We start from the raw sequence: 15,803 nt of genomic DNA on the forward strand, positions 1-15,803 counted from the left end.
TTTTCTACATTGCTATTTTGATTTCATTCTTGCAGATTTTGCATTTTTAAACAAATTCTCCAAACCCTGTGCGCGGTGAGTGTTGTCTCCGGGCCCTTTGATTGACAGCTCTCACCTCCCCAGCCACGCTCGCCTCCTTGGCTGACAACTCCCATCACTTGACACGCGGCAGCGTCACTCACCTTAGCCCGCTGACGTCACGACGCGTACGTGCCGCTCCGGCCCGAGGGACGCCACGCATGAGCCGCGCGGTCGCTGTGCCGCGTTCGCTTCGCAACAGGCCGAAGCAGGGAGGATGATGTTGGCGGCCTCGGGCCGGCGGGAGGGCGATGCTGTGGGCGGGGGGCGAGGCCAACAGAGGGAGGGTCCGCACCCTGGAGTGACCTGAGAGGAGAGACGGGCGGAGTTACTCCTCCGTGCCCCGTGAATCTCCACTCTGGCAGAGCCCGGTGTCGAGCTAGGTTCGGGCGGTGGGGGTGGGCGGGGGAGTCACTCTGCCGCCTCCCAGTCAAACGGGCCGTGGGTCGGAGCTGAAAAGTGAGCGAGAATCAAACAGCACAGAGCGAGGCCGCCATGTCCATCGCGCCTGTGCCGGCTCTGTGAAAGAGGCCGCTCGGCCCATGGCGCATGTGCCGGCCCTGGGAAAAACCGATCCAATTAGTCGCACTCCCCCTGCTCTTTCCCCACAGTCCCGCAAATTTCCCCCCTTCAAGGATTGACCCGATTCCCTTTTGAAAGTTATTATTTAATCTGCTCCCACCGCCCTTTCAGGCAGTGAATTCCAGATCAGGACAACTCGCTGCCTGAAAACATTCTCCTCATCTCCCTCTGGCTCTTTTCCCAATTCCCTTCAATCTGTGTCCTCTGGTTATCGAACCTCCCGCCAGTGGTAACAGTTTCTGCCCATCGACTCAATCAAAACCCCTCCTCATTTTCAACCCCTCTATTAAATCTCCCCTGAACCGTGTCTGCTCTGAGGAGAACAATCCCAGCTTCTCCAGCCTCTCTCCGTAACTGAATTCCCTCATCCCCGGTACCAATCTGGTAAATCTCCAACTGAACCTTCTCTGCTCCAAAGACAGTAATCCCAGCTTCTCTATTCTCTCCACATAATTACTATTTTTTTATTAAGTGGGTTGTGCTTGGTATTTGGAAGCTGTAATTCGGTGAGTAGAAAGCAGTGGGAGGATAAGTCCGCAGATTGATTTTGGGAGATGGAGAAGACGGCGATCATGGATTCAGACAAGGCAGGGAGGTGGTCTTTGAGACCGTCCGTGCTCTGTTGTAAGATCTCTGTGTGTGTGTCTTGTTCCAGCCGTTCCCATTTGTACCTATGACCTGACTGGTGGATTCTGTGAACTCGACTGCTGCTGTGACCCTGACTGTTCCCCCGCGGACATCAATGTCTTCTCCACCTGTCCGCCAGGCAGTGAACCGTAAGTTTCTGTTTGTGTGTTACTACATTGGCTCCCGGTCGAGCACCGCCTCGATTTTGAAATCCTCATCCACGTGTTCAAATCGCACCACAATTTCGCCCCCATTCCTATCTCTGTAACCTCTTCCAAACGATATATTCTCCCCAGACAACTGTATATCTCTCCATCCCATGCACTCTCCCCTGGCTCACCACCAGCTTCTCAAGGGCAATTAGGAATGGGCAATAAATGACAGCCTCGCCAGCGACGCCCACATCCCATGAACGAATAAAAAAAATAACGTGGATTCTACCCCACCCATTTGTATCCTCCTGCAGCGCATGTATACTCTACGCACAGTCAGTGCTGGGAGAGTCACTCCTGTTATACACACAGTCGATGCTGGGACACTCAGTCCTGTTATACACACAGTCCGTGCTGGGACACTCATTCCTGATTATACACACTGTCAGTGTTGGGAGATTCAGTCCTTTTACACATGCTGTCAATGCAGGGACACTCAGTCCTGTTATACACACAGTCAATGCTGGGACACTCATTCCTGATCTACACACAGTCAGTGCTGGGACACTCAGTCCTGTTATACACACTGTCAATGCAGGGACACTCAGTCCTGTTATACACAGTCAGTGCTGGGACTCTCAGTCCTGTTATACACACAGTCAGTGCTGGGACACTCAGTCCTGTTAAACACACAGTCAATGCAGGGACACTCATTCCTGATATACACACAGTCAGTGCTGGGAGACTCAGTCCTTTTACACATGCTGTCAATGCAGGGACACTCAGTCCTGTTATACACACTGTCAATGCAGGGACACTCAGTCCTGTTATACACACAGTCAGTGCTGGGACACTCAGTTCTGTTACACACAGTCAGATAAATAAATAACTGCAAACAAAGAATAAAATCTCCAGGCCTGATGGTTTCTATCCAAGAGTATTAAAGGAAACAGGTGTGGTAATTACAGATGCAAAATTATTGAGCACTTGAACAAGTCTGAGCTGATAAAAGAGTGTCAAAATGGCTTTTTGAAGGACAGGTCATGTCTGACTTATCTATTTGTATTTTTTGATATAACTAACAAGTTGGACAGGGAAGCGTCTATGGATGTTGTCGATGTGGCCTTCCAGAAGGCATTTGATAAGGGTCAGCACAAGAGATTAATAGAATAAATAAAATGCACAAAATTGAAAGTGACCTTGTGACTTGGGTTGGAATTGGTTGGGAGATCGGAGAAGAGAGTCGGGATAAAGGGAACGTTGATTGATTAGCGGGATGTGACAAGTGGTATCCCCAGGGATCTGTACTGGTGCCTCAGCTTTTCACCATATTTATCAATAAATTGGATGAAGGAATAGCGAGTTGTAGATCCAAGTTTCCAGATGACACTAAGTTAGGACGTACATTAAGTGATGGAGATGGGAGCAGGAAGTTATAAAAGAGAAAGTTTAAGTGAATGGGCAAACTGTGGCAGATGGAGTTCAACGTGGGGAAGTGTGAGATCATTCACTTTGGATGCAAGAAGGATACATTGGAATATTTTCTTAAAGTGAGAGACTGGGAACTGTGGAGGAGCAACGGATTTGGGTGTCAATGTACACATATCACTAAAAGCTAATGCACAGATACAAAAAGTAATCACAGACTAATGGAATATTGGCCTTTATCTCGAGGGCTGGAATACAAAGTGAGGAAGTGATGCTTCAGTTCTATAGATCCTTGGTCAGAGCTCATCTGGAGTACTGATCCTCACCAAGGATATATTGGCCTTGGAGGGGGGACAGTGCAGATTCACCAGAAAGAAACTGGAGCTAGAAGGGTTTGATTATGAGGACCGGTTGCATAAACTTGGTTTGCATTCCCATGAGATTAGAAGGTTGAGGAGTCATCTGATCCAGATATTTAATATTATAAAGGGATTTGATAGGGTAGAAATAGAAACTATTTTCTCTTGTGGGGGAATCCAGAACAAGAGGACATAACCTTAAATTTAGAGCTTGGGTTCTTGGAGTGAAATCAGGAAACTCTTTTTCACACAAGGGTAGTGGAAATCTGCTCAGGCTTATTGAAGTGGACCCTGTGATATAATAGAATTCTCTGTCCAGTCAGCCTTGGTCATCTTGTAGATCCATCTTTTAAAAAGGTGGAGGAACTCAGTTCCAAGATGGATTCCACTCACTTCATCATGTGTCCTCAATCAGCTTGTCTTATCTTCGAGACATCTAGGACCAGAAACACTGCGTTTTAAAGAAAGCTGATTTATTTGACACTTGTACAGAATACTAAACTCCAGCCCAGTTTAAGGGGTAATTAAAATCAGAAACAAACCCCAACTGTCGGAATGAACATGGTTCAGTCCTTTACGTGATTAACAGCAGCAGTAACAGCAGAATCCAACCCCTGCAGTCACATGTGAACTCGCTGGTGACTCAGCAGGTGGAATGACCGAGTGAATGCCATCCCACACACTGAGCAGATGAGCGGCCTCTCCCCAGTGTGAGTACGTTCGTGTCTCAGCAGATCCCCCGTTCTTTTAAAGCTCTTCTGACAGTCAGAACATCTAAAGGGTCTCTTATCGGTGTGACCAAGTTGGTGTTCAATGAGGTGGGATGACTGAGTTAATCCCTTCCCACACACTGAGCAGGTGAACGGCCTCTCCCAGGTGTGAACTCGCTGGTGTTTCAGCAAGTGGGATGACTGAGTGAATCCCTTCCCACACACGGAGCAGGTGAACAGCCTCAAAGCAGTCTGCATACGCAGGTGTTTCAGCAGGCTGGAAATTTGTGTGAATCCCTTCCCACACACGGAGCAGGTGAACATCCTCAAAGCAGTTTGCATGCGCTGGTGTTTCAGTCGGCTGGAAATTTGTGTGAATCCCCTCCCACACACGGAGCAGGTGAACGGCGTCTCCCGAGTGTAAGTGCGTTGGTGTGTTAGTCGATCCTTTTATATTAAAAGCTCTTCTCACAGTTAGAACATTGAAAAGGTCTCTTCCCAGTTTCAATACGCTGGTGTTCCAATAGGCCAGATGATTGAGTGAATCCCTTCCCACACACGGAGAAGGGGAACGGCCTCTCCCCAGTGTGACTGCGTCGATGAGTTTCCAGCCGGGACGGGGAACTGAATCCCTTCCCACAGTCCCCACATTTCCACGGTTTCTCCATGGTGCGGGTGTACTTGTGTCTCTCCAGATTGGACGATCAGTTTAAGCCTCGTCCACACACAACACGTGTACGGTTTCTGCCCGCTGTGAATGGTGCGATGTTTTTTCAGGCGGTGTAACTGGTTAAAGCTCTTTCAACAGTCAGTGCACTGGAACACTCTCACTCGGGTGTGTGCGTCTCGGTGATTTTCCAGTTACACTGATGTTTGAAATCTTTTGCCACAGACAGAACAGACAAATATTTCTCCTTCTCGAATTAAAGGCCGATGATCTTCAGGTGCTGGTGAATCGGGTAACTGTCAGATCTTGACGTGATGTTTGGTTTGAATTTCTCTTCTGCAAATCCTCCCCTTCTCATACCCTGTAAAAGGAGTTTAAAGAAGTCCTCACTGTGAATACAGGATAGAAATTCAGAATTCGGAATTCTTGTTTCGATGGAACATTCTTCTCGCTCATTCCCCCAGAGTGTAAATCCCCGTCCCACACACTCACCCTCCTCCCTCTGCTGAAATCCAAGTCGATCGCACCGTCTCCAAAATTGTTCCTTCCATTTAAGTTTTCTCTCTTCCTTCAAGGTGCTGACTCTGGCTGGATTCAGCTCTACACTCTCTGGTTTCCATCTCTCTCCTCCCCTTTTCTCATTTTATCACTCCGGCCCTCCACCCTATCAAAGACCGTCCCATTTGTTCTTTCCCTCCCCCTCCCCCCACCACACACACTATGTCTGGCTCAGTCCTTGCTTAAAAACTTGAATCTTCAACATCTGACGAAACCCTAGTTCTGACCTGAAAAGTTAACTCTGTTTCTTTCTCCACGGATGCTGCCTCACTTGCTGAGTATTTCCATCATTTTCTGTTTTTAATTCAGAGTTTTAGCACCGCCAGTATTTTGGTTTTGATTGGATAAACCTCGCTCTTCTGAACCGCGTCGCAGAAATATCAGCGAGAGGCTTTCAAAATGGCGGATATCGTTAACCAGAATGGCGCACGGGGTAGAATGCGGTCCATCTACTTTAGAAGGGGTGCAGTGCGCAGGCGCGAGAAGCGATTATGGTCGGAGCATGCGCGGTGCGGGTCCCGGACAAAGCGGGGCGGAGCTTTGTCTGCGCAACACCGGCTCAGGCCTCGAATCCGAGCCGGGGACTCCGGCGCTCGATCGGGCCGGAGGGGGGCCGGGCTCCATTAAACCCTTCATCCAGCGCCTCCCTCGTCCTACCCACCACTTCCCGGTATCTGTTCCCGTTTCCACGGAGTCCTACTCGCGACAAACGACACGAGAGAGGCGCTCCCAGAATGGAAGGCGGGCTTGGGGAGAATGCGCAGTCTGATCGGGACAGCTTCGCCTTGGAGAGATAGAGGGGTTTCTGGGGCGCTGTGGATTGTGGGGCCTGCGGCCGTCATTAGTCGCCGGGTGTTGGTCAGTGTTTTATTGCCCGCGTCGGGCACAGATCCGTGTCCAGAAATACAGACTGAGGAATTCAGATCCGGTTTGCTGATCAGACACTGACCGTACAATTTAGAACATTGTTCCTCAAACTTTTTTTTTCTTGACTCAGTGGAAGAAAAACACTTCACCCTGGGATTCAATACAATAATATCTTCTGACTTTAGTTTTTATCAAATCCCAAATAAAGATCAATGCATGCTTGTTCTTCATTTCCCTTCAACTAATAACTAAAATTAGACAACGACTTTAGTTGAAAAACATTTTAAATACAGTGCAAATACAATTTTAAAAAAGAACAGGTTGAGTTTCACTTACTTAATGTGACTGGTGTTGATGATCTCGTTCCAATCTGGATCACGAGATGAAAGCGCTCCACGCATATCAGGTGCGCTGTTGAATCGGTTTCGTTCTCTTGTTTTTAACCTTCTCAGAGTTGAAAATCCCAGTTCGCACATGTAGGCTGTTGTGAACGGCAGCAACAACAGAACACTAATCTTACTTAACAGTGGATAATCGTAGAAAGCACGGATCCAAAAACGATGACAAACTGAATGACTTCTGGCGTGTTTTCAGTGTGCTCACAGGTGAGTCGCATCAGCTCGTTTTCTTCCTCAGCCGTCAAGTTTAGCTTCATTATTGATTCAGGATTTTCGAAAGCAAAAGAATCTTTCACCCAACGCTTTTTCTTCAAATTTTCAAATCTCTCTGCAGGTCTTGCTGCATGCAGTCCGAGCCCGCATGCAGCAAGACCTGGACAACATTCAGGCTTGGGCTCATAAGTGGCAAGTAATATTCGCGCCAGATAAGTGCCAGGCAATGACCATCTCCAACAAGAGAGAGTCCAACCACCTCCCCTTGACATTCAACGGCATTACCATCGCCGAATCCCCCACCATCAACATCCTGGGGGTCACCATTGACCAGAAACTGAACTGGACCAGCCATATAAATACTGTGGCTCCGAGAGCAGGTCAGAGGCTGGGTATTCTGCGGCGAGTGACTCACCTCCTGACTCCCCAAAGACTTTCCACCATCTACAACGCACAAGTCAGGAGTGTGATGGAATACTCTCCACTTGCCTGGATGAGTGCAGCTCCATCAACACTCAAGAAGCTCGACACCATCCAAGATAAAGCAGCCCGCTTGATTGGCACCCCATCCATCACCCTAAACATTCACTCCCTTCACCACTGGAGCACTGTGGCTGCAGTGTGTACCATCCACAGGATGCACTGCAGCAACTCGCTAAGGCTTCTTCGAAAGCACGTCCCAAACCCGCGACCTCTACCAGCTAGAAGGACAAGAGCAGCAGGCGCATGGGAACAACACCACCTGCACGTTCCCCTCCAAGTCACACACCATCCCGACTTGGAAATATATCGCCGTTGCTTCAATGTCGCTGGGTCAAAATCCTGGAACTCCCTTCCTAACAGCACTGTGGGAGAACCGTCACCACACGGACTGCAGCGGTTCAAGATGGCGGCTCATCACCACCTTCTCGAGGGCAATTCGGGATGGGCAATAAATGCTGGCCTCGCCAGCGACGCCCACATCCCATGAACGAATAAAAAAAAAATGGTCTGACATAGCAGCGAGATGTAACTGTACGACACATTTCATTTCATTCTCTTTTTCTTCATTGATGCTGTTCTCCTCAATGTGTTGTAACAGTGTGAAGCAGTAAACGAGTAAATGAGCACCGCTCCCATTTCTAAGCAAAAAGACTGCAGTTCACTGAGCTTCCTTGAATGAAATTAACAATTTTCACTACTTCCTTCAGGACTGCCATAAGATCAGGGGGATTACCCTTGGACGCCAAAGCTTCCTGGTGAATGAAACATTGATTCTAACCATCATTACCAGCTGCCTCAGATATTCTTCTCACAACTCCGCTATTTCTACCTGTCATATTTGCTGCACCATCACTTGGAATTCCGAGTCTAATTTGTGTTATCCATCTACACAGGCATGCAGTGCTTCGAATATCTGTGCTCCTGTATTTGTTGGTAAAGTTAGACAACACAACAAACCTTCCATAAAGTCATCTTGCCCGACATATCTCACAGAAACTAACAGTGTTGCACAATTTGAAATAGCAGCACTCTCGTCAGGTTGGACAGCAAAATCCCCGGCTCACTGGAACCAAGTAAAAAGCTTGGCTTCCAGATGGTCAGCAATAGAACATATTAGCCGAGACATTGTGTTATCACTGAGAGGAATGCTTCTCAATTTTTCAGCAGGCTTCTCGTCGAAGATTGTAGGCAGCATATCCTGAGATTGTGAAAGAATAAGTTTTTCGACAACTCTATGGACCATTTTCTCTTTTGCCACGCGGTATGCGACCAAATATGACGCCAGTTTTTTCTTATCATTCAGAGCAGTTGACCGACTACGAACTTGTGCTGATAACTTTAATTCCTGTTGCTTCCTTTGAAAATATTCAAGCGTGTGATCAACGAGTTCCCCATGTTTTGTTTCTAAATGTCTTTTTAATTTTGACGGTTTTAAACACTTGTTTCCAAGCACCTCGCTGCAAAGAACACACTGGGGCTTTGGATCTTTCTTTGCGTTTGCACAATTGATCAAAACACATTTTAAAAAAGCCTCACTATACTGCTTCGCCCACCATTTGGTTTCCTTCTTAGTCGGTGGTTCAGACCATCTCGACATGGCAGAAGTTTGTCCGCCATTTCTCGAACTTTCTGTTGAAGATGACGTACTGACACATGTTTTTTTTTTCTTTGTCGGAAGTAGATGGGTTTGATAACTGTGTTTCCGAACTTTCTCTTATTACAAAACGATCCATTTTTGGGGACTAAAGTTTGAAGGTTAAGCCGCTCCTGACTCCTTTCCCCCTGATACTGGGACCAGACCAACACCACTCACCATGGCTTTGGCGGCGAGGAAGAGCACGTCCTGGTTGATGCTCGGAAAAACTAAACATGACAGGAAGACTATTCCACTGGAACAAGACCATCGCTCCACAGAATGAAATGACTGCCTGTCATCTGCCCAACGGAAATTACCAAAGACAAACGTGAATCTAAACTTCAGTCCAACATTCAACCGATCAATGTCACGCAATCACAAGTTCTGAACATAAAACTCCCTGTGACATATCATCTCTTTATGAAATAAATGTTTGCCCGTTTCTTGTTTGATGTCCAGTTATGCTTCATTTGATTTTCCTGGGTTTGTGCTTTGACCGTACCCATTTAATGACAGTGAGCTGATATTTGCCAATCGGGCTCAGCATTCTCTGGCGAGCAGCTACCTGCCCTGTTAAGCGTCGCTGGTAACCTGATTTCTGACGAATTTCCTTTCCATGTTCCACTCCATTTATACTTTTCTTTTTAGGGTTCAAACGAGGGTGCGCAAATTGAAACAAAAAGCAATTTGGCAACATGCAGGTCTCCGCAGTAAACGCAAGAGCACTCAGAAGGAATCCCAATGGAACAAATCCCTTCTCATTCACTCGCACTGGAAAAAATCCTTAAAGACAAAATCCTATTCCCTCCCATTGCATAGAATCCCAAAGAGAAAAAACCCTTCATCATTCCAAGCCATTATAGAGAGTGCGGTGCCCAGAAGTGAACAGCGTGCTCTAAATGAGGTCTAACCAGAGCTCTGTATAACTGTGACAAAACTTCCACTCCTTTTTATTCCAGTTCCCTTGAGATGAAGATCAAAATTTCATCTCCATTTTAACTTTTGTTTAGTGATTTAGTAATCACTGTACTTGGACCCCTAAATTTCTCTCCTCCCCCACAGTTCCTAGCTTCTTGCCATGTAGAAAACACTCTGATCTATCTTTTTAAGTTCCAAATTGGATAACCTCACGCTTTCTCACCTTGACTTCCATCAGCCACAGATTTGCCCACTAACTTAATCTATCAGTGTCCCTTTGCAACTTTCTGCTCCCATCTATAACGCTTACTGTGCCACCTAACCTAGTGTGGCCAGCACACTGGGATATAAGGTTCTTCACATAAGAACAGAAGAAATATGAGCAGGAGTCGGCCATATGAGCCCTCGAGCCTGCTCCGCCATTCAGTCGATCAGGGCTGGTCTTCGACCTCAACTCCACTTTCCCGCCCCATCCCCATATCCCTTCATTCCCCTGGAGTCCAAAAATCTATCGATCTCAGCTTTGAATACAACTCAACAACTGAGCATCCACTGTCCTCTGGGGTAGAGAATTCGAAAGATTCTCAACCGTTTGAGTTCAAAAATTTTTCCACATATCGATCATAAATGTCCGACCCCTTATCTTGAGACTATGACCTCTAGTTCTTGACTCTCCAACAAGAGGAATCAGCCTCTCAGCCTGTCAAGCCGTCTAAGAATTTTATACGTTTCAATGCGATCACCTCTCATTCTTCTAAATTCCACAGAATATAGGCAAATCTTACACAATATCTCCTCATCGTCCAATTGCACAAAGACCCCCTTACTCTTGTATTCCAACACACTTGCGATAAAGGCTAACATATCATTTGCATTCCTCACTCCCATTGGAATCTTGGTGAATCACTATTTCGAGTATGTTTTCCCTCTATTCGTTCCATCGGGAAAATAAATGAACATTGAAAACATTTTACTATAATTATACTCGTTTATGTTTTGGAAACAATATCCAGTTAACTGCATCAAAATCGATTCCAAACTTAGAGTTTCAGAAGGAAGTGGATTAATGCGAATACTTAATTGCGATAGCCTGGAAACAAACCCGGGTCAACCACTTGGAATGCAGCAATGCTCGGCACTATACCACCATTGGTGATAATCAATAATCATAAAATAGTTCCCAAACATCAGAGCTTGAACAGACACAGCAGGCTGTTGGAATTTGTTCCATTCCCCACCACTCAGATAATGAAGCAGTCCTTGCCCGCATGCAGCAAGATCTGGACAACATCCAGACTTGGGCTGATAAATGGCAAGCAATATTCGCGCCAGAAAAGTGCCAGGCAATGACGATCACCAACAAGAGAGAGTATAACCACCTCTACATGAAATTCAACGGCATTACCATCGCCGAATCCCCCACCATCAACATCCTGGATGTCATCATTGACCAGAAACTTAACTGGACCAGCCACATAAATACTGTGGCTACAAGAGCAGGTCAGAGTCTCAGCATTCAGAGGCGAGTGACTCACCTCGTGACTCTCCAAAGACTTTCCACCATCTACAAAGCACAAGTCAGGAGTGTGATGTGATACTCTCCACTTGTTTGGATGAGTGCAGCTCCAACAACACTCAAGAAGCTCGACACCATCCAGGATAAAGCAGCCCGCTTGATTGGCACCCCATCCACCCCCCGAAACATTCACTCCCTTCACCACCGGCGCAATGTGGCTGCAGTGTGTACCATCTAGAAGGATAAGGGCAGCAGGCACATGGGAACAACACCACCTGCACGTTCCCCTCCAAATCACACACCATCCCGACTGGGAACTTATCGCCGTTCCAGCATCGTCGCTGAGTCGAATTCCTGCAACTCCCTCCCGAACAGCACTGTGGGACAACCATCACCACACGGACTTCAGCGGTTCAAGAATGCAGCTGACCACCACCTTCTCCAGGGCAATTAGAGATGGGCAATAAATGTTGGCCTCGCCAGCGACACCCACCTCCCATGAACGAATTAAAAAAAATCCGTAGAAATTCCCTTCTCCACTACATTAGTCACCGCTTCAAAAAATTCGATCAGGTTCATCAGGCAAATCCTTTACCCTTTAGTAATCCACGCTGGCTCTCTCTGATCAGCTGGAAATGTTCACGGTGTTGAGACACTCTATTCTTAATTGTAGAATCTAGTAAATTCCCGACAACTGATGCTGATAGCCCCTTTCCCGATGTAGTTACGTTATTAGCATTCTCCCGATGTCGCTCCAATTTCGCCCCTCACCCCACTTATGCAGTTCAAACGTAGTCCCTCTGCCAATGTAATTCCTATGCAGCCACTCCTCTTATGTAGGTCCACTGTCGCTCCTCTCCCTATGTAATTCCACTGTCGCTCCTCTCCCTATGTAATTCCACTGTCGCTCCTCTCCCTACGTAATTCCACTGTAGCTCCTCTCCCTATGTAATTCCACTGTAGCTCCTCTCCCTATGTAATTCCACTGCAGCTCCTCTCCCTTTTTAATTCCACTTTAGTCCCACTCCCTATGTAATTCCACTTTAGCCCCTCTCCCTATTTAATTCCACTGTAGCCCCTCTCCCTATCTAATTCCACTGTCGTCCCTCTCCCTTTCTAATTCCAATTTAGTCCCTCTTCCTATGGATTTCCACTGTAGCCCCTCCCCTTACGTATTTCCACTGTATCCTCTCTCTCTATGTAGCTCCACTGTAGCCCCTCTCCATATGTAATTCCACGGTAGCCCCTCTCCAATATGTATTTCACCTGTAGCCCCTCACCCTATGTAGTTACGATGTACACCTACTCGCTATATAGTTCAACTGTAACTCCTATATCTATGTAGTGCCGCAGTAGCCCTTCGCCTCATGTAGTTCCGCTGGAAGCCCTCTCTATGTAATTCCACTGTAGCCCCTCTACAAATGTAGTTCCACTGTACACCCTCTCCATGTTTTACCACTATGCACCCTCTTCATGTGTAGTTCCACTGTAGCCCCTCACCGTATGTAGTTTCAGTGCAGCCCCTCTTCCTGTGTCGTTCGTATGTAGCCTGAGCTGAAGACCTCCTCTTTAGTATCTCATTTTGCCTTCTGTTCCCAGCAGCATTTGCCTCTGGCACACGGGACTGTGAAGCTCATTTACTATTGTACAGCAGCCGATACATCCACAGGACTCTCTGACCTCTGACTGAAGCAGTGCTACATTAGGGACAATGTTGCTCAAATGCGGGATGTATCTCAAGGACGTGCATTGAAACACGTCATTCGAACCTTTGATAGATCTGTCGTGACGAAGCATTTGGAACATTGTCTCCAGTTCTCGCCATTGGTATTTCCAATGACGCAATGGACAAGGTTGAGGAGGAGTCCAAGAATGATTCCAGGGTTTAGGGCTCTAAGTTATGATGAGCAGGAACACAGGAGCTGAACTGATTGTCACTGAAAAGTAAAGACTGTATGGAACAGACTCTCACACAAATTACCCGAGTATCTCCTTCAAAAAAAACCGAGTAAATATGGAGTGAGTTGATGAGGTAATGAAGGAGACACGGATGTTACTGAGCTGCAGAGAGGTCTCAAAGCACCACCTATAGATGGGATGGCCAGGGACGATCGCTGATGGAGTTTTTTATATGTAATAAGGGGAGGTCAGAGCTGATAACAACTTCCCCCAATGAGCAGAAATACAAGAAGTGACTATTGATGGAATGGAACACCGCCACTGAGCCATCTCAACCCAGTATAGCACAGGAAGTACTGGATGTCCCAGTGCAGGACACCAAGTGAATGGAGGTCACCATCCCAAGGAATCCTCCTAACCCGCCGACCAGCTGATACATCTCATCCCAATGTCACAGCAGGAGGGAACATGTCAGGGTGTGGCAATCTGACGAGACTGTGACCAGTTAAAACGGGAGGCAATGCTCAGTGGGAGCTACTGGCGAGAAATCATTGGCAGCCTCAGGTAATAATTACTGAAAAAGGTTCAACATCACTGAGGAGCACTGAGAATTTGTGAAGTAAGTTTTCTAGCTCCATTTGTAAATTTGTCGGTAGCAGTAGCCTTTGCTGCTTCCGCTCACTGTTTTGCTTTCTCCTTAGAGCTGCTACATTGGCTCTGTAAAGCCCGAGGTTAAATTGTCTGCTCGTCATGAAGCAGTTTTCTTTAGAAATTTGAAGGATTATAATGCAGAATTTGAAGGCAAAGTTCTGTTTAATTTTAAATCAATTTCTTGTGCAGTTACAGAATTTGGGCTGCTGCGTGTTACGAATGGCAAATCTGAGTTTGAAACACACCCTCAGAGCTGCTTTAGCTCCGTCGCTGTAACTTTGTCAAAAATGCACTTATATTTACAAAGGTAAATGGAGTTTTGGCCGCACTTACGCTGAAGTTACCGTGGTGGAGCGGGAGCAGCGCCCAGGAAACTATAGTTTCACTCATGTTCATTCCCTCTTTATGATTGCATGGCCGTCTCCTATTCTCTCTCCGACTCCTTTATCAATCGGTTCTCCTTTCATTCTTTCTCACTCCCCTTTCTCACTCGGTTTTCATTTCATTCTCTCTCTCCTTTATCCCTCGGTTCTACTCTTATTCTCTCTCTCATCTTTATTCTTCTGGGCCTCCACTCCCATTCTCCCTCTCAATTTATATGCCGGGTTCCCCTCTTTCATTCTCTCTATCATTCTCTCTCTCCCCATTATCCTCCTGTGCTCCTCTCCGATTCTCCCTCTCCCCTTCATGCATCTAGTTCCCCTCTCGTCTTTCCTCTCTCCCCTTTATCCATCCCTCTCCCCTCTCTAATTCTCCACCTCCCTTTTATATGGCTGGTTCCCCTCTCTCACTCTCTCTCTCTCTCTCATCCTCCCGGTTCTCTTCTCTCAATCTCTTTCTCTTCTTAATCCACCAATTCCCCCTCTAATTCCCCCTCTCTCCTCCTCTGGAGTCTATAATTAAGGATAGAGTTGTAAACAATTTTACAACACCAAGTTATAGTCCAACAATTTGTTGGACTATAACTTGGGGTTGTAAAATTGTTTACAGTTGTCAACCCCAGTCCATCACCGGCATCTCCACATTAAGGATAGAGTGACTGAACACCTTGAAAATTTTCAGCTGACCAGGGAGAGCCAGCGTTGATTTGTAAAGGGTAGGTCATGCCTGACGAACCTGATTGAATTTTTTGAAGAGGTTACTAAAGTAGAGGACAGCGGAATGTCTATGGATATTGATTATATGGACTTCCAGAAGGCATTAGATAAAGTCGCTCATAAGAGACTATTAACTAAACTTGAAGCTCATGGAATTGAAGGCAAATTATTGACATGGTTAGGAAATTGGCTGAGCGGGACGAAACAGAGTAGGGATAATGGCTCAAATTGGCAGGATGTGACTAGTTGTGTCACATAGGGATCTGTTTTTGGGCCTCAACTATTCACTGGATTTATTAATGACTTTGATAACGGGATAGAGATCCATATATCCATGTTTGCCAATGACAAAAAGATAGGCAGCATTTTAAGCAGTGTAGATGGGAACATAACATTCCAGAAAGATAGTAACAGACTAAGTGAATGGGCAAAACTGTGGCAAGTGGATTTCATTGTAGGCATGTGTGAGGTCATCCACTTTGGACGAAAACAGGGTTCATCAGTGTACTTTCTAAATGGTGAAAAGCTCGAAACAGTGGAGGTCCAAAGAAACTTAGGGGTCCATGCACATAGATCATTAAAATGTCATGGAGAGGTACAGAAAATAATCAAAAATCTAATGGAATGCTGGCCTTTATATCGAGAGCAATAGAAAACAAGGGGGTAGAATTATGCTACAGCTAGAAAAAAAACCCAGATTAGACCTCACCTGGTGTACTGTGTTCAGTTCTGGGCACCACACCTCAGGAAGTATATATTGGCCTTCGAGGGAGTGCAGCGCAGATTTGCTAGAATGAGTTCGGGCGAAAGGTCTTCGACCTGAAACGTTGACACTTTTCATTCTCCACAGCTATGGTCTGACTTGCTGAGCTTCTCCAGCACTTTTTGTTTCTATTTCAGATTTCCAGCTTTCGAAGTATTTTGCTTTTGATTTACTGGAATGATATCTGGACTCCAAGTGTTA

At 46.3% G+C, this 15,803-nt stretch overlaps 1 protein-coding gene across 1 annotated transcript in view; it reads right to left on the reverse strand.

Moving 5' to 3' along the window:
- Positions 1–3,846: 3,846 nt before the first annotated feature.
- The window catches only part of LOC137312574 (zinc finger protein 271-like), a 196,985-nt gene continuing 185,028 nt past the window's right edge, over positions 3,847–15,803 (reverse strand). Inside the window, exon 3 of the mRNA XM_067979104.1 lies at positions 3,847–4,356. Coding sequence (XP_067835205.1) covers positions 3,847–4,356 — 510 coding nt within the window. The remainder of the gene's footprint in view (positions 4,357–15,803) is intronic.

This window comes from Heptranchias perlo, unplaced genomic scaffold, assembly GCF_035084215.1.
Source record: "Heptranchias perlo isolate sHepPer1 unplaced genomic scaffold, sHepPer1.hap1 HAP1_SCAFFOLD_43, whole genome shotgun sequence".
In the NCBI taxonomy this organism is placed as follows: domain Eukaryota; kingdom Metazoa; phylum Chordata; class Chondrichthyes; order Hexanchiformes; family Hexanchidae; genus Heptranchias; species Heptranchias perlo.